This window comes from Nicotiana tabacum, chromosome 9, assembly GCF_000715075.1.
Source record: "Nicotiana tabacum cultivar K326 chromosome 9, ASM71507v2, whole genome shotgun sequence".
NCBI classification, from domain to species: Eukaryota; Viridiplantae; Streptophyta; class Magnoliopsida; order Solanales; family Solanaceae; genus Nicotiana; species Nicotiana tabacum.
In genome coordinates this window covers 42302049-42321598 of record NC_134088.1, presented here as the reverse complement: position 1 = coordinate 42321598, position 19550 = coordinate 42302049, and the positions used below count along the sequence as shown (strand labels likewise).

The 19550-nt window shown below is 39.2% G+C and overlaps 1 protein-coding gene across 1 annotated transcript; it reads right to left on the bottom strand.

Moving 5' to 3' along the window:
- Positions 1–13833: 13833 nt before the first annotated feature.
- LOC107814525 (transcription factor bHLH68) lies at positions 13834–18775 on the bottom strand. The gene is made up of 9 exons (XM_075221638.1): positions 18241–18775; positions 17390–17720; positions 17000–17077; positions 16682–16747; positions 15883–15948; positions 15652–15714; positions 14656–14697; positions 14426–14470; positions 13834–14309 (listed from the first exon to the last, which is right to left on the bottom strand). The coding sequence occupies exons 1-9, from the start codon at positions 18489–18491 to the stop codon at positions 14175–14177; spliced, it is 1077 nt and encodes a 358-aa protein (XP_075077739.1). The 5' UTR covers positions 18492–18775; the 3' UTR covers positions 13834–14174.
- Positions 18776–19550: the final 775 nt, after the last annotated feature.

The following is a 19550-nucleotide window of genomic DNA, read 5'->3' as shown; positions in this document are numbered from 1 at the left end:
TGTACACCAAACTTCTAGACCCGGCAACTCCAAAGGACGCGGAGCTTACCGATAACGCTGAACTCGGGCAATACCTACTGAGGAGGTCTACCCGTCTGTCTGTCTGAACCTGCACGCATGAAATGCAGTGCCCCTAGAAAGGGACGTCAGTACGAAATAATGTATCGAGTATGTAAGGCAATATACTAAAAGCTGAAACTAAATTGATAATATAATGACTGAAAGTAACTGGAAGTCAAAGATAATCTGAAGATATGCCCATTTGCTGATATTGACTCAACTCTCTCAATATAGTAAGTAAAATAGTTGTCCGGCCTTATAAGGCTCGGTATATATATACAACTACTCTACCGTAGTAGGCTCGCTCATAGGCGCTCGGCCATACTAGGCTCTGTATCCCGGCCATTCTGGGCTCGCTCAAAGGCGCTCGGCCATAATAGGCTCGGTATATAACTTATCATCTGATCAGAGGTTGCCCAATAGGGGCCTGCCCATCTATTATAGCTCGATGGTAATGAAAATACTGTAATACTGTATATAGAGGCTCTCTGCTCTCTTGACTGGAAGAAGACAATACTCAATTAAATATAAAGTCTCGATAAGGAGAATACTGTAACTAGAGACTAGGAAAATATACATAAATTCGGGAGTATGAACTTCTCTTTATGCCTCGTTATCAAATACATGTAATTACGAGATCATACCAAAATGAAGAAAGGGCTTAGCCTTAACACACCTGGAGTAGGAAAAATCCGTATGATATTCTTGAAAAAGGTTGCACTGTACTCCCTTAGAATCACAAAAATCTCACGTTGCTAATGTGCCAATAATTCTTGTTGGAATTATTTTGTTGCAAGAACTTTTATTGAAAATTTATAGGAATTGACAAATTGCTAACGTTCTGATTGAAGTGTTCTTGGTATTGAAATGTTTTGGCAGCTAACACATTAATTTGCTTATAGTGTTCTTGGTATTGAATATCTGGGAAATGAAGTGTTATGAAAATGAAATTTGTTGAAAACTTATAAGAATGGCTAACGTCCCCCACTTCTGATTGTAGTATTGTTTTTGTATTGAAATTCCTAGAATTGAAATGTCTTGTACTTAGCATATTAGGTTGCCACCTAACCAAAATGACAATGAGTCATTTCTCCAAGAAGTGGCTTGCTTCCACATAGGGGTGGGGGTGCGGGTGGAAAATTTTAATCTTTATCCACTTATTAGGTAATTAGGTAATGTCTCATTACCCGCTAATTAATCAATTACCCGCATAATTAAGAATTGTCTCAAATTACTTAAAATTCAACTTATTTTTGATACACTTGATACATCATACTATCATGGTCATATGGTACTTTGTATGGTACTAGTCCATAAATATCGGGTATTATCGCTCGGACCGTATTTTATCCCAAATCGACAACCTTCAACGAAACTCATTTTCTTTAATTCGTGTACCCTTTATCCTTCATGGCACTTACTTATTGCTTGTTATAAATATCATAAATATGCTAACCTCAAGATAATCTCATCCCCGAGTCTATGTCAATTAACTGAAGACGAAACTTTAACGTACGAGAAACGCGAGATGTAACATCCTTCCCCCCTAGAAACATTCGTCCTCGAATATTTACTCTTAGATGCCTTGAAAAGCTTTTGCGAGAGTCTTCTCCGTATACTAGACAAAAACCACCCTTCACGCGGCCAGAAAACATACTATACTTGCCACACTTGGCCTCACACAGCTGTCTATTATAAATTCGGAAAGTTAAAAATAGGAGCTTACCTGAGGACCTACTGGCCTGAATAGGGCTGTGCTGAGGTATTCCATCTTGAACCATATCTCTAGTTTAAAATAGGTGGGGGTATTTAGACTTCAGTTCTTCCTCCGCTTCACACGTCATCTCTTCCACATTCTTGTTTTTCCATAAGACCTTCACAAAGGCTACCTCCTTATTCCATAGCTTGCGGATTTGTCGGTCTAGGATGGCAACCGGAATTTTCTCGTATGACAAGTCCTCAGTAATCTGTACATCATTCATGGGCACCACTCAGGTAGGATCGCCAATGCACTTCCGTAAAATAGATACGTGAAAAACCGGATGGACAAACTCCAATTCCGAGGGCAATTCTAACTCATAAGCTACTTGGCCCACTCTCCGAATAATCCTATAAGGCCCAATATACCGTGGGCTAAGTTTGCCTTTCTTTCCAAACCTCATCACACCTTTCATAGGTTACACCTTTAAGAATACCCAGTCATTAACCCCGAACTCTAAATCTCATCGCCGTACGTCAGAATATGACTTCTGACGACTATGAGCTATCAACAGTCGCTTTCGAATGAGCTTTACTTTTTCTATGGCCTGCTGAACCAGGTCTGGCCCATGTAACCCAGATTCTCCAACATCAAACCACCCTATAGGAGATCTGTACTTACGCCCATACAAAGCCTTGTACGGAGCCATTTGGATACTGGAGTGGTAACTGTTATTATATGCAAACTCGATAAGAGGTAAATGTTCATCCCAACTTCTTTTAAAATCCAATACACATGCTCGTAGCATATCCCCGAGCGTCTGAATTGTGCACTCGGCTTGTCCATCAGTCTGTGGATGAAAAGTTGTGCTGAGATTCACCTGAGTCCCTAGACCTTTCTGAAATGACCTCCAAAAATGTGCTGTAAACTGTCCCCACGGTGAGATATAATAGATATTGGTACTTCGTGTAGTCGCACTATCTCCTTAATATATAATTTTGCATAATCTTCTGTTGTATATGTAGATCTGACTGGTAGAAAATGGGCTGATTTCATGAGCCTATCGACTATCACCCATATACAATCGAACTTATGATGAGAACGAGGTAAACCCGTAACAAAGTCCATGTTTATCGCCTCCCATTTCCATGTCGGGATCTCTATAGTCTGCATTAGCCCTCCGGGCTTCTGATGCTCTATTTTCACCTGCTAGCAACTAGGACACTTGGGGACAAACTCAGCAATGTTCTTCTTCATATCGTTCCACCAGTACACATCCTTAATGTCATGATACATCTTCGTCGACCCAGGGTGAATGGAGTACCATGAATAATGTGCCTCTGACATAATCCTATCTCGTAGCCCTGTTACATTTGGAACACACAAATGACCCCTATATCTGAGAACCCCATCTCCTTTGAGTTCTAACAACGGCTTCTTCTGCTGCGGAACTCGCTCTCTCAACTCGACCAACTCTAGGTCCTCGTACTTCCTCTCAGTTACTTTAGTTATGAGGGATGATATTGCAGTATTTTGGAGTACAACTCCACCATTGCCAGAGTCTACTAACCGAACCCCCAAATAAGCCAATTGATGAATCTCTCTAGTTAATTGTCTTTTTTCAGCCCCTACATGTGCTAAGCTACCCAAAGATCGGCGACTTAAGGCGTCTGCTACAATATTAGCTTTCCCTGGATGGTAGAGAATGTTAACATCGTAATCTTTCAATAACTCAAGCCATCGCCTCTGTCGCAAATTCAACTCTTTTTGCTTGAAGATGTATTGCAGGCTTTTATGATCTGTGAATACATAAACATGAACACCATATAAATAATGCCGCCATATCTTAAGTGCATGGACAACCGCAGCCAATTCGAGGTCATGGGTCGGATAATTTCTCTCATGCTTCCTTAACTTCCTTGAAGCATACGCAATTACTTTCCCATGTTGTATCAGGACACATCCTAACCCGACACCCAAGGCATCACAATACATGGCATAACCATTTGGACCCTCTGGAAGTGCTAGAACTGGCGTTAAAGTCAACCTGTTTTTAAGCTCCTGGAAACTCCGCTCGCAAGCCTCCGTCCACTGAAACATTGTTTCTTTCTACGTCAACTTCGTTAATGGTGCTGAAAGAGAAGAAAAACCCTCTACGGACCTCTGGTAGTATCCTGCTAAGCCTAGAAAGCTACGAATTTCTGTCGGAATGGTAGGTCTAGGCCAGGATTTCACAGCCTCAATCTTCTGAGTGTCTACCATTATACCTCCATCGGATACAATGTGCCCCAAGAATGCTACAGACTTCAACCAGAACTCACATTTAGAAAACTTAGCATACAATTTATTATCACGGAGGGTTTGGAGTACCACTCGCAGGTGGTCCACATGCTCATTCTCTGAACGTGAATAAACCAGAATATCATCAATAAAGACTATCACGAACAGATTTAAATATGGCCGGAATAGGATATTCATCAAGTCCATAAATATGGCAGGTGAATTCATCAACCCGAAGGGCATGACAAGGAACTCAAAGTGGCCATATCCGGTCCTGAAAGCTGTCTTGGGAATATCTCTCTCCAGAACTCTAACCTGGTGGTACCCCGACCTCAAATCTATCTTTGAAAAGCATCTAGCTCCCTACAACTGATCAAACAAGTCGTCTATCCTTGGAAGTGGATACTTATTCTTAATAGTTACCTTGTTTCCTTCAACTCCTTCAATTCGGCAGGTGCCATTCTATACGGAGGGATGGATATTGATTGAGTTCCCAGAAGCAAATCGATGCCAAAATCAATCTCTCGCTCGGGAGGAATACCTGTAAGTTCATCTGGGAATACATCTGCGTACTCTTTTACTATTGGAATAGACTGAAGTATAGGTATCTCTGCATCCACATCTTTAACTCGCACAATATGATAAATTCACCCTTTTGTGATCATTTTCCTCGCCTTCAGATAGGAAATAAACCTACATCTGGGTGTCGCTGTATTACCTACCCATTCAAGGACTGGCTCATCCAGAAAATGAAATCTAGCTATCTTTGCTCGACAATAAACTGTGGCATAGCAAGCTGCCAACCAGTCCATGCCCATGATAGTATCAAAATCAAACATCTCTAGATCAACTAGGTCGGCTGAGGTCTGACGACCACAAACTGACATTGTACAACCTCGATAAACCCATCTAGCGATAATCGATTCTCTGACCGGTGTAGATACCTGGATCACTTAGTATTTCAGGCACTATACCAAACTTCCCCGCGACAAATGGAGTAATACATGATAAAGTAGATCCTGTGTCTATCAAGGCATAAGCATCGTGAGAAAAAATGGTCAACATACCTGTCACAACGTCTAGTAAAGACTCCTGGTCCTGTCGACCCACTAAAGCATAGCTACGAATCTGGTTAACACCTGAACTGGAACCTCTACCTCTGCCTCGACCTCTACCTACCAAAGACTAAGACTCGTGCCCTGAAGGATGCACAGATATAGATGATCCTGTTGTTGAATTCGATGGTTGTGCCATACCCCTAGGATCTCTATTTGGGCAATCTCGCATCATATGCCCCGGGCGTCCACATGTATAACAAGCATCGGAACCGGCTCGGCATTGGCCCAAGTGTCCTCTACCGCAAATGGCACACCGCGGCAAAAATGGCCATGTCTGCCCTGAACCTTACTGTCACTGCAAAACTGACGCCTGGGAGCTTTCACCTGGTCCTAACTGAGTATAGCGGTCATACCTGTAACCCTGTAGCAGAGATGTCGGAGGTCTAAATGGCTGTTCAAAGTACTGGGGCATGTAACTACCCTGAGACTACTTCTGAGACCTGGAAAATCTCATCCTCTTACGCTGCCCTGAGTCAGTCCTCTCCGTACCCTGCTGCCGATGCCTACCCTTTTCTATATTCTGGGCAAATGCCTGAATCCGGGAGATATCCATACTATCATGTAATGCAATAGTGGCACATGCCTCGGTCGACTCTGGGGCGAACCCTGCAATAAACTTGTGGATCCTGTCCCGTATAGTAGTAACTATGGATGGTGCATATCTGGCCAATGAGTCAAAATGGAGACTATACTCTCGAACACTCATATTGCCCTGCTTGAGGGCTAGAAACTGATCGACTCGAGCCTGTCGGATCTCCCGCGGTAAGTACTGGTCATGGAAGGCATCTAAAAAATTCTCCCAAATAGCTGGAGGTGCATCACGTCCCCTGGACCTTTCCCATCCCTCGTACCAAAGGATGGCTATATCTCAGAGTCGAAAAGTTGCTAGATCAACTGCCTCTTTCTCCATGGCATGTATAACCCGAAAGATCCTGTGAAGCTGGTCTATGAAATCCTGCGGTTCCTCCCTCTGATCTGTCCCCGTGAACTCTGGGGGACTCAAAGCAATAAACTCTCTGACCCTCAAACTCCCAGACCCCTCAGAAGATCCTACACTAGCGGATGCCCTAGCATGTTGCTGGGTAGCTACCAACTGTATCAACAAATACACCACACTCCTCAAGTCCTGATCTAATAAAAGCGGAGGGGGAACTGGATGTGCGGTCTCCCTAGGAATCTCCTCAGGTGGTGGAGGAGCCGATAATAGCTGAGTAGGGGTCTCTCCCTGGGCCTCCAATTGGGCCCCATCTACTGGGGGTACCTTGCTAGTCCCCTCACATACTGCTGTTTCTTTCCTCTGGCTAGCCGCAGTCTTCCTAGTTACCGTCATCTGTGCATGCAAATGCCAACATGTAAGTTTAACTCAAATTTCCTATAACTCAGTTCTACAGCACGATTTAGATTTGAAAAAAGGGTAACCAACTCCTAAATGCTCTGTAGTCCCCTGCTTATATAATGTGGTGCACGACACATCTATAAACAAGACCCTACTAGACACGGCTTATAAACTCCCTAGGAAAGAATTGCTCTAATACCACTTTTGTCACGCCCCGAGCCTGGGGGGCGAGACCGGCACCCGGTGCCTCATATATCCTTGCGTACCAACTTGCGACTAAGGGGATCTGAATATATAATGTCATACGTTGGCCAGGGTCCACATTGCAAGATAATTTGCAAAGCAAAATATAAAACTGAATAGAGACTAACGCTGACTAAATGTCAAAAAGTTTGGTGTACATCTTGTGTATATGTGTAGATAGGTTATGGGTATCTTGTGTATATATATATACATCTTGTGTATATATGTAGATAGGTTTGATGTACATCTTGTGTATATATGTAATGCTGACTAAATGTCAAACAGTTTTATATAACGCTATTCTCTATTCAGTTTTATATACACAAGCGTCAGTTTTATATGTCGATAGGTTATGGATAGGCCCTACAAGCCCAACATACTGCACTAGCTGACAGGATATGTCTACAAGCCTCTGTTGATGGATGTACTGTGATCGGAACAGGGCCCCGACCTACCCATAACCTATCTACATATATACACAAGATGCACACCAAACTTTTAGACCTGGCAACTACGAAGGACGGGGAGCTTACCGATAACGCTGAACTCGGGCAATACCTACTGAGGAGGTCTACCCGTCTGTCTGTCTGAAACTGCACGCATGAAATGTAGCGCCCTAGAAAGGGACTTCAGTACGAAATAATGTAACGAGTATGTAAGGCAATATACTAAAAGCTGAAACTGAACTGATAATATAATGACTGAAAGTAACTGGAAGTCAAAGAAAATCTGAAGATATGCCTACCAGCTGATACTGACTCAACTCTCTCAATATAGTAAGTAAAATAGTTGTACGGCCTTATAAGGCTAGGTATATATATACAACTACTCTGTCGTAGTAGGCTCGCTCATAGGCGCTTGGACATAATAGGCTTTGTATCCCGGCCATTCTGGGCTCGCTCAAAGGCGCTCGGCTACAGTAGGCTCGGTATATAACTTACCATCTGATCAGAGGTTGTCAAATAGAGGCCTGCCCATCGATTATAGCTCGACGGTAATGAAAATACTGTAATACTATATATAGGCTCTCTGCTCTCTTGACTGGAAGAAGACAATACTCAATTAAATATAAAGTCCCGATAAGGAGAATATTGTAACTTACGAGACTAGGAAAATATATATAAATTCGGGAGTATGAACTTCTCTTTATGCCTAGTTATCAAATACATGTAATTACGACATCATGCCAAAATGAAGAAAGGGCTTAGCCTTAACATATCTGGAGTAGGAAAAAATCCGTATGATATTCTTGGAAAAGGTTGCACCGTACTCCCTTAGAATTGCAAAAATCTCACGTTGATAATGTGCTAATAATTCTTGTTGGAATTATTTGGTTGCAAGAACTTTTGTTGAAAATTTATAGGAATTGACAAATTGCTAACGTTCTGATTGAAGTGTTCTTGGTATTGAAATATTTTGGCATCTAACACATTAATTTTCTTGTAGTGTTCTTGGTATTGAATATCTTGGAAATAAAGTGTTATGAAAATGAAATTTGTTGAAAACTAATAAGAATGGCTAACGTCCCCCACTTCTGATTGTTGTATTATTTTTGTATTGAAATTCCTAGAATTGAAATGTCTTGTACTTAGCATATTAGGTTGCCACCTAATCAAAATGACTAAGAGTCATTTCTCCAAGAAGTGGCTTGCTGCCACGTAAGGGTGGGATGGGAAATTTTAATCTTTATCCACTTATTAGGTAATTAGGTAATGTCTCGTTACCCGATAATTAATCAATTACCCGCATAATTAAGAATTATCTCAAATTACTTAAAATTCTACTTATTTTTTATATACTTTATATATCATACTATCATGGTCATATGGTACCTTGTATGGTACTAGTCCATAAATATCGGGTATTATCAGTCGGACCATATTTTATCCCAAATCGACAACCTTCAACGAAACTCATTTTTTTAGTTCGTGTACCCTTTATCCTTCATGGCACTTACTTATTGCTTGTTATAAATAGTATAAATATGCTAACCTCAAGATAATCTCATCCCCGAGTCTATGTTAATTAACTGAAAATGAAACTTTAACGTACGAGAAACGAGAGATGTAACAGCAGAATACGAGCATGACGGGCCAAATCCACAAAACGGGTTTTATACTGAGTAACAATCATACTGCCCTGCTGTAGACGCTCAAACTGACGGCGATGCTCCTCTCTCAATGTGATAGGCAGAAACATTTCCAGGAAGGGCTGAGAGAAGTGGTCCCAAGTAAGAGCATGCGATCAAGCTGATCTGGTCAACAAATAATCTCTCCACCATTTCTTGGCAGAACCTGACATCTGAAATACAGCAAAATCGACCCCATTGGTCTCCACTATACCCATGTTCCGTAGCACCTCATGACAGCTGTCAAGATACTCCTCGGGATCCTCTGAAGGAGCACCACTGAAGTGAACTGGGAAGAGCTTGGTAAACCTGTCCAATCTCCATAAAGCCTCGGAAGACATAGTTGACCCATCACCAGCCCGTACCGCAACAACTTACTGAACTACCCCGACTAGATAAGCTGCTGAGTCTGATACTGGGGAGTCATCTGCTCCGTAGTGTGAGTAGTAGGAGTCTGTGCTCCTCCTCCAGCCTGAGAGACGGCTGGTGCCATGGGGAATGCGCTAGTCTGGGCCACGCTCTCCATAAGGCCCACCAAACGGACCAAAGCATCCTGAAGCACTGGGGTGGCAATGAACCCCTCCGAGACCTGAGCTGGTCCGACAGGCGCAGCCTGGGCGGGAACCTCCTCATCAAACACTACCTGAGGCTCCATCGCTGGTGCTGCTGCTCGAGCTCTGGGCTGAGCTCTGCCCTTACCTCGGCCTCTAGCACGACCTCGACCTCGACCTCTGCCCCTCGTAGGATCTACTACTGGAGGCTCTGGCTGCTGCTCAGCTGAAGAAGCGGTATGTATTCTCGCCATCTGCGAGAGAATAAGAGTAAAAGAATTCAATCAGTATTGAGGAAACAAAATCGCACGACAGAGAAGAATAGAAGTGAAATTTGTTCCTAAACTTCATAGCCTCTGGGAGATAAGTACAGACGTCTCCGTACCGATCCCTCAGACTCTACTAAGCTCGCTCGTGAATTGTGAGACCTAGGCAACTTAGTGCTCTGATACCAACTTGTCACGACTCAGAATTCCCACCGTCGGACCGTGATGGCGCCTAACATTTCACTTGCTAGGCAAGCCAACGTTAGAGAATCATTAAGCCACTTCTTATACATTTCAGTAAATAACAACAAATAAGCTATAACGAGTTTAAAGTGAGTGCGGAAATATATAATAGCCTCAATATATATATATATACTACTACCCGGATCTGGAGTCACAATTTACGAACTTCTAAGATTTTTCTACAAGTAAATGTCGGAAAGAAATATAACTGTTTTCGAAAGGAAAGAAACAGTAAAATGCAATGGCTAGAAGGGGACTTCGGGGTCTGCAGATGCTGGAAGATCTACCTTGGGTCTCCTGTCGGATAAATCCACCAGCTAACCTCACGATCATCTCGGACCAGCACCAAAATCTACACAGGAAGTGCAGAGTGCAGTATCAGTACAACCGACCCCATGTACTGGTAAGTGTCGAGCCTAACCTCGACGAAGCAGTGACGAGGCTAAGGCAGGCCACTCACACTACAACATGTATACAGTATATATATAATAAAAGCATAATAGGAAATGTGGAATAGAAGAAAGCAGTAAATTGCAAGAAATACGATAACTCCCGCAGATATATCAACAGTGTTAAGAAATTACCGATCCTTAAGTGCAAAAGAGAATACCGTAAAGCTAACACAACTCAGGGAAACATAAACGCATAGGTTGTTGCGGCGTGCAATCCGATCCCGCCATATCACAATAACACAATCATAGTTCACCTTTATTCCACCAAACAATCCACCCTTATTACACCTGTTGCGGCGTGCAACCCGTTCCCACCATACAGTATAAATTCACCCCTATTCTACCTCAATATACCACCCTTATTCCTCCTGTTGCGGCGTGCAACCCGATCTCACCATATCAATATCAATCCTCATAAATTCACCTTTATTCCACCTCAATATACCACCCTTATTTCTCCTGTTGTGGCGTGCAACCCGATCCCACTATTTCAATATTAATTACTATGTATGCACAGAAATTTCACAATCTAAATCACAGAAACCTTTCACAATACTTAAACTCCAAACCGAAACAATTAGAAAACTTGTATACCATGAAAATTCACATAAGTAATACTACACAGCGAGACAAATTCAGAATCTATAACAGAAAGGTACCAGTAAACCAGCTTAAGCAAATAACATGAGATAATGAAACTATGGTAGAACTAATATCATTAATCAGAGGAAATAATGTCTAACACGTAGCAATTAGGCATGGGAATACAAGTAGAGTATGTAACAATTAAGACAGGGAAAGAGACAATATGAGAAAAATGGGAGAAACGGGGAAAACAGGTAAATTGGCGGCGCATAAGTACTCGTCACCTCACATATACGCCGCTCTCATGCATTTCACATAGCAAATAGTCCGAGGGTTCCTAATTCCCGCAAGTCAAGGTTAGACACAACACTTACCTCGCACCAAAGGCCACTCAATGCTCAATTACCGCTTTTCCTCTAGAATCTACCTCCAAACCACGCGTATCTATCCACAAACGATTTGATAATATCAAATATTGCTAAAGAAATCAATTATAATGCATAAATTTAGATTTCTCAATCTTTCCCCCAAAAAGTCAAAAATCGACCCCGGGCCTGCTTGGTCAAAACCCGAGGTACAAACCAAAATTTATTTACCCATTCACCCCCAAGCCCGATTATATAACTTATTCGAAATCCGACCTCAATTCGAGGTCTAAAGTCCAATTATGTAAAAATCCCTAATTCTACCCAAACCCCCAATTTTCACCATGAAAAACCTAGATTTTAGGTTGAAAACTCATGAAATGTAACGGGTAATTGAAAGAAAGTAGGTTAGAATCACTTACCAATGAATTGGGAAGAAACTCTTATGGAAGAATCGCCTCTAGGTCTTTTAGTTTTGAAATTTTTGAAAGAATGGCAAGAATCCCGTAATTGGGACTGTATTTAATAACTGGACGTCAGGTATTCATCGCGTTCGCGTGAATCCTGATGCGTTCGCGAAGAGCAGTGGCTGTCAGGCTTACGCGATCGCGAGTCCCCCATCGCGTCCGCTAAGGCTGCTCCCCCCTGGTTCGCGTTCGTGAACCCGTGCTCGCGTTCACGATGAAGAGATGACTGACCCTTCCCCCAGGTCCTTAAATATACGCGTTCGCAATGAGCTAGTCGTGTTCGCGAAGGGTAAGGCCCCCATCGCTTCTGCGTTCGCGAAGAAGAAAACCTTTCCTAGCCCAGTTCACTCTTCGCGATCGCGGGAATGGTTTCTTTCGCGAAGCACAACGCACCAGAACACCAGCTGCAGCAAAACACCAGATTTGTCCAAGTCCAATTCACCCCGTAGCCTATCCGAAACTCACCCGAGCCCTCGGGGCTCTAAACCAAACATGCATACAAGTCTTATAACATCATACGAACTCGCTCGCGCGATCGAAACACCAAAATAACGCTTAGAACTACGAATAGGACACCAAATCAAAGGAAAATTTTCAAAAAGACTTTAAAACTTCTATTTTCACAACCGAACGTCCGAATCACGTCAAATCAACTCTGTTTCTCATCAATTTTGACAGACAAGTCATAAATATTATAGTGGACTTGTACCGGGCTCCAAAACCAAAATACGAAACCGGTATCAATAAATCCAAACATCAGTCGATTCTTAAATATCATAAATCTTTCAAACTTTCAATTCTCAACAAAAATCAATAACATGGGTTAGGGACCTTCGAATTCGATTTTGGGCATACGCCCAAATCCCAAATTACGATACGGACCCCCGGGACCGTCAAAATACGAATTCGGGTCTGTTTTCTCAAAACGTTAACCGAAGTCAACTCAAATGGTTTTCAAAGTAAAATTTTATATTTTGCACAATTTTTAACATAAAAGCTTTTCGAAAACATGTTTGGACTGCGCACATAAATCGAGAAGGATAAAATGAGATTTTTAAGATTTCAAAGTACAGAAGTGGATTCTAAAACATGAGATGACCTATTGGTCATCACAAATATCCTCTCAACGGTTTCATTCGAGAGTGAGAGAGAGAGTCGGGGAAGAGACGGTTCTTTTAATTCTCACAATGCTTTTGGCTTTCAAGAGCAATTTTTGGATGCAGTAAAAGTTGAACCGTTTTCTATTGTTTAGGAAATTAATTTTTAATGAGAAAAGTGAAGGAAAAATTGCAAAAAGGAGATAATAGATAAATAGAATTGTTGTTCACATAAGGCGCCACATCCTCTTGTCCCTGCTTTATATAATTATATAGATCTTTTGAACTCTAAGCCCCTAACTAATGGCCTAAATATAATCTTTGATTAATAATTATTTTTTATTTCTAGGACATTAACGGGTAGATTTTTCATTAATTCTTTCTTCTTCTTTTTAACTTTTTTTATATCGCTATTCAGTCTTTTTGTTTTTTATCTAGCTAGTTATTTTGCTAATGTGTTGGACTGAACTTTTCTTTTTAGGAAAGTGTTCCTAATTCTTGTGAAATGAGATGGAAAAAATTAACAAAAATTCGTACTGAATGTCATTCTTTTCCATATTAAAGATATGTTAGATTAGGAATCATTTAAAGCCAATTCAGGAAAATATCCATTTTTTTGAAGACTAAAAATTCGAAACAAAATACCAAAATATATCCGACCGGCAGAACGATACCCTATTAGGATTGTGCTAATTACAATATTTCTACGTTTAAATCGGTGTGGCACCCACTATCGTGAAATCCTGGATCCGCACCACTTTAGCATTACCCCAAACATAAGTTGTGTATGATTTTTCCAAAAACAGCTTAATTTAATGCTTTAACAATGCAAGTACTCTTTAATCTTTGACATATCTCATTAGTAGCAGATATGATACTGAAATTCTTGCTGGGAACAATGAAATATATAGTTCAGCTAAAGAACCAGAGAGCAGGGGAAGAGTTGCTGCATAAGATCAGCATAAAAATGAGTACTAATTGTTGAGGAATGACATATACATTAATTCATGAAATGATCATTGTACTTGCCGATGAAAAGGGAAAGAACTAGACCATAGTTGCTGAGTTCTAAGCCAAATAGTAAGCTTGACTATATAATATTACAGCACACCGTTGCATGGTCAACTAATTCAGCAGAAAATGCATAGCATCATAAGCAATCAACCTTAGATTTTAGCAGATTGAGTGATCATGATGTTATAGATAGTACTTAATAATTTGGTGCAACTTGGTTTCTTTTTGGTCTAAGTGTGCCGTACGTGACCAAATTCTTGTTTTTACCATTCACCGGAAACCTCCTCCGAATGCCGGAGCCCAATAATCTGCTCCATTGTCACTCCCAACTTGCAGTGTGCATGATAATGGAACCAGACACAACCCTCTACTCCTTAGGTCCTTCTTTGATTCTTCATGATAATACTTTAGATCATTCAAAAGAACAGAATCAGATATTGTCCTTCGGAAAATTGAAAAAAAAAAGAAGAAGATTCTTTGGGCAGGCAAAAATTAATAATTCAAAGACATAAAGCTACTACCTGCTCACTAGTTGCCATCCTCTTCAGGCAGTTGTCATTCGATAGCTGCAATCAACGTTAAAGAATATAATTGGCAACGCTAATCTTCTCTTATGGTAATAACTTGGAAAAATGACACTGTATAGCCGCTATAAAAAAATAGTCGAAAAGATGTATAGAAATTTATATATTTTATATATATATACACATTATGTATACAAAAATTAACTATTAGATCCAATAAAGCATACCTGACCAGGGTCTTCAGGAAATAAACTATTCCTCTCCTGAACCTGTAAAGCAAAATATAGTACATATTAATCATTAATCAATAAATGCAACTAATACTGACATGTTAATTCAATTTCACATGCCTTATATGCCACAGCTCTAGAGAACACAGATATATCCACATGCATAACAGTGGTCCGCCCACCTTCCACTATCCCATTAAAAGCGGAGACGGAGTATTCAATTTATGTGGCGGTATTTGATTCAATATAAAGTTTAATAAAGAAAGAACAAATTTTAAAATTTGTGATCTAACACAAGTCAAAGGCATTTGTGTGACCATAAATTATCCCATAAACGATAAAATAAAATTTAAACTATTTCTAAATATGAAAATTATTTTTTTGGGACAGACTTACAGAGAAAAATGTGTTAAAAACATAAATTTAGATAGTATAAGTAAAATATATGGTAGGTACAACCTCAAAGTAATACGTACAAAACAAACGTTAATTTAAAACAAAAAGTAAAGCTTTAGATAATCTACAGCCCCACAAAAACTCATATATATATATATATATATATATATATATATATATATATATATGGTAAAAATTATTATGCTAATTAATCATGGTTAAGTGAGAAATTTATTTTCAAATACATATTATGCAACTATTAACTTGATATAAACACTCTGTACAAACAAGTTTTTATCAACTAAATCATTGTAATAAGACACTAATTACACAAAAATTTGCATATCCCACACTGATCCCATCGCAACACTCAATACAAAAAAAACTGAAATTAATTAGTCGCTAAATCAAATTAATGATGAATTTTTCTATTTAGCTACAGAATTGCCCGTTGTTAATTCCTATTTTCTTTAGTAGTGACTGGTTTGATGGAGTGGTAGGGGGGCGAAGAGCCGAGAAATACGCCACTTTCTCTTTAAGGGGGAGTTTGATTTTTAAACCAAACTAAATTAAGGGGGCGATTTTTAATTTTCTTACAGATTGTTGATGTTGCTGCCTCATGTTTCCTGATCCACTGCCCAGGTACGGCAAGCTAAGGGCCTGCAATTTTCAAGGGCGTTGAAATTAAGAGAATTGGAATATATATTTTTAGAACTTCAATAACTAAAAAGCATGTCTGAAGACTGAATTTTTAACTTTATATGTACATTTACGCCATCACTGCGTTTCATGGTAGTTTGGGAAAATGAAGGAGAGAAGAAATGTCACCTCAATTTGGCTCTGAAGGAATCTGATGTACCCTATAGCTTCTAACAGGACAGAAGCTGTGTCAGTCTGAAAAAGAAAAACACATATTGAAAGGAAAAAAAATTAAGAGTGAGAAGATAAAATTTATTTTTCTTGTTAATAAATAATACTCCCTCAGTTTCAATTTATGTGAACTTATTTTTTTTTTTTAGTCTGTGCCAAAAAAATGACATTTTACTTATTTAGAAACAATTTACCTTTATGCAATGATTTATAGCCACACAAAATATATGTGCTTCATTTTAAACCACAAGTTCAAAAGTCTTCTCTATTTTTTTAAATTCCGTGTTGAGTTCACATAAATTGAAACTGAGGGAGGGAGTAACAAAAACTAGATCATAGTTGTTACACAGCCATAGGAGTATCATTAGGACCCTCGAATTGGCAAGTCTGACCAAATTATTACAGATACTAGGGAAAATATTTTTTTAATTAGCAAACTTATTCCTACTTTATTTGCTATTAAAGGTGCAATTGTGAACAAATGTGGAACTGGGTAAAGAAAATATCAGAACACTGAAAATATAAGTTTTCATGTCTTCTCTTTAATTGGTAAAGAAACTGTAAAGTGAAAACCCTAAAGGATAAAAGGAGAAACATGAAGACAATAAAGAGAATTGACATCTTTTTAGGAGTATAAAAAACTTCTTTCTATGGGATTCCTTTCAAAGTTGAAGATACATATAATTGTATGATTATTCCACATTAAAAAGGTAAATCTAGGTCATTAGTCTAGTTAAATTAATTGCTTAAATCTTACCTTCCCAAATGGGGAAACAAGTTGGTGAAGGGCTGTTATCCTGTCCCCCAATTTTTCCTTTCTCACCTGTTTTCAAACGGCAAAAGAATTACATAAATGGGATTGATCACAGAGATGATAGATTTTTGTGGATGTAAAACAGATAAGAGATTATAGTGATAATGGTAAGGAAAAGAATCACCATGTTTGAAGGTACAGACAATCAAGAAAGACAACAGTGTTGTGACAAAAATGAGAAAGAGATAGATACGGATTAGCTAAAAGGTAGTATTAGAAAAATTATGTTTAAAGTGGTATTTTGATTGGTTTATTATTTACCTTGAAGGTAGACTGAGTTGAAGATGGTTGAACCCTAGCTTTCTTATTAGGTGCCCCGCTTGTAGCTCTACTGTTGCACTTCGCGAAAAGGCAACAAAGAAAGAATTAGTCACTCTTAATCTCCAATTATCGATCTCAAACTAAATTCTACTAGTATATCGATCTCCATAAAGCAATATTTAAATTGCTGAAATAAAATTTAAGTTAGAAAAAGATCTTAGATCAAAATAAAACTGTAACTGAAACTTAAAGAACATGTACAAGTTTTGCAACCAGATGCATATTTATCATACACAAAGAGGCGAAATGTCGTACTATCAAAAACGTTTGCAAGCAATAGACCTCTATTACTTTTTTTGGTTGTGGAGGGGTTGCTCTATTATTTCATACCTCAGATGAATGATCAGGAGGTGGGTGTCTTGTATCCGACTTGTTAGAGAAATCGAGCATGTTACTGCTCAAAGTTGTGACACAAGACTTGGGAGATGAGAGTGGCATCATGTGTGACCAAGTAGGTTTACCAGTAATTTCTGTCTGGTGATGGAAGTCCACATTATTGACATGTTCATACATGAAGTTTTTCTGATTTACATCTATAACAGAATCAGCTGCCTGGCTCAGGAACGTCGACTGTTCTTCCCAATTATTCTCCAACTTCGACTTGACAGCCTGCATATTGCTCAGATGTACTGACTTCTCTTCTTCCCCCACCAAGCCTCCACTATTCAAATCCAAACGGTGTATAATTTAGTATTTTCAGAAACATAACACTACATATCAAAGATAAGGTACAATTAATATATGAAACTAACTAGCCAAGAACGGACTAAAGCAAAGACTTTTACTCCAAGGGAGAAAAAAAAAAAGCAGCCCAGTACACTAATCGTCCGTTATGTGCGGAATTCGGGAAGGGTCGGACAACAACGATCTATTGTACGCAACTTGCATTTCTGCAAAAGGCTATTTCCACCCGTGACCTCGTGGTCACATAAAGATCCACTTTAACGGTTACGCGAAATAAAAAAGAAAAAGAAAACCAAAAGATATTTCAGAAAAGAAAGAGGAATATTGAGAAAAGAATTGACAACTGTTCGAAATTCCAGATCAGAAACTTGTCTTAATTTTGCTGCAAGGTAAGAGGCAGTTTATAGTACACTAATGAAAGTTTCTGCTTCATATCCCTCCCCTAAAACACACAACCTTAAACTAGTTGAACTAAAGAGGGGGTGGGGGGTTTTTACAGAAGTAATTGGCTCCATGATTCTGGAAGCTGTTCTTGGTTATCATTCCATGGAGGCAGTGAAGAAGAAGAAGAAGAAGGAAGTGCCACTGTTGGAGAGAAATGATTATTATTAGGAGCCAACAAGGAAGGAACAGTAGCAGCAATTTGTTGATGAGATATGGGAGGCCTCATGTTATTGATATTCCACCAGTTAGGGCTTCCACCCATCATTTGCTGCACTGGTGATTTCTGCATAACACCTCTATGCATTTCTCTATCTTTTTTCACTCTATTCTTCCGGGCAGCTAGCTACCACTAATTCCTTTTAATTACTTCATATGCTTTTCTTTCCAATATACTTTTCCTGAAGATCCCAAGCAAGTCTTGTTTGAGAGGTCTTCCTACTCCTGATTATCTAGAGGAAAGAAAAAAGAGTAGCTATAGTTATTTAGAGGACGAGAGAGAAGGGAGAGAATTTTGAATCATGGGGTTTTGACAACTTTTGTCTTTCTATCCCTTTCTTTCTCTCCTTTTTCTTTATTATTACTCCTATTAGCTTTCCTTTATTATTTTTTCTCCCCTTTATGTTTTCCCTTTCCTTCTTTACTTTTTTCTTGCTTTTGCTTTATTAAAAGGTGATAGCAATTCTCATCAAGTAAAAAAGAAAAGTTGAAGAAAGAAATTGAGATCTATTCCTATGGCTGCTGGTGCACCCTAGTCTCCTCCTCTTAGAAATATATGGTTCCTACACTCCTAAACTTACCATACAACTTCAAGTTTAATTTTTTATTGTGTATTAATTGTGTAAAAGAATTTTTTTATTTTATCATATCATCTGAAAATTAACTACATATAGCTTATGATAAGCGCAATTAGAGACCTGAAAAACAAAAAAATAAAAACCTGATGCAAGTTAAGTTACACCAATAGTGTGTAAAGTTTCTTTAAACTATCCTTGTGTATAAATTAAATCCAACCCATTATTAACATTCCGTTAACGATTGAAACTGGTTGAATAACATAACTATTTTGAAAATTTTCTAACTATATAACCTTTCCAACTCCTCATTCTCCCTACACATATATATTTGCCATTTTCTCTTGATTGAGTAACTGAAATGTTATAGAAATTAATGAGCATTACTGACTTCTAAGTGATATGTAAGAACACGAAAACTTTACGTAGTTATGCTAACCCGCAGACTCTCACATTTTCTAGAAAAGCAGTAGTACATAACGTATATCCCCAAAATGTTATCTTATTGTTTACCTTAAAAAAAAACGGATAACAATTAAATTTTTAAGTGATTTTAAAGATACGTGAGTTAG

Excerpts from the sequence above, each read along its gene's own strand:
- LOC107814525 (XM_075221638.1), bottom strand. The coding sequence starts at position 18,491 with ATGCATAGAGGTGTTATGCAGAAATCACCAGTGCAGCAAATGATGGGT. Across the intron at positions 15,715-15,882 it reads TCCTTCAGAGCCAAATTGAG|GCCCTTAGCTTGCCGTACCT; the intron begins GTGACATTTCTT and ends TGAAAATTGCAG. Across the intron at positions 14,698-15,651 it reads GGCAGCAACATCAACAATCT|GTTCAGGAGAGGAATAGTTT; the intron begins GTAAGAAAATTA and ends TTTGCTTTACAG.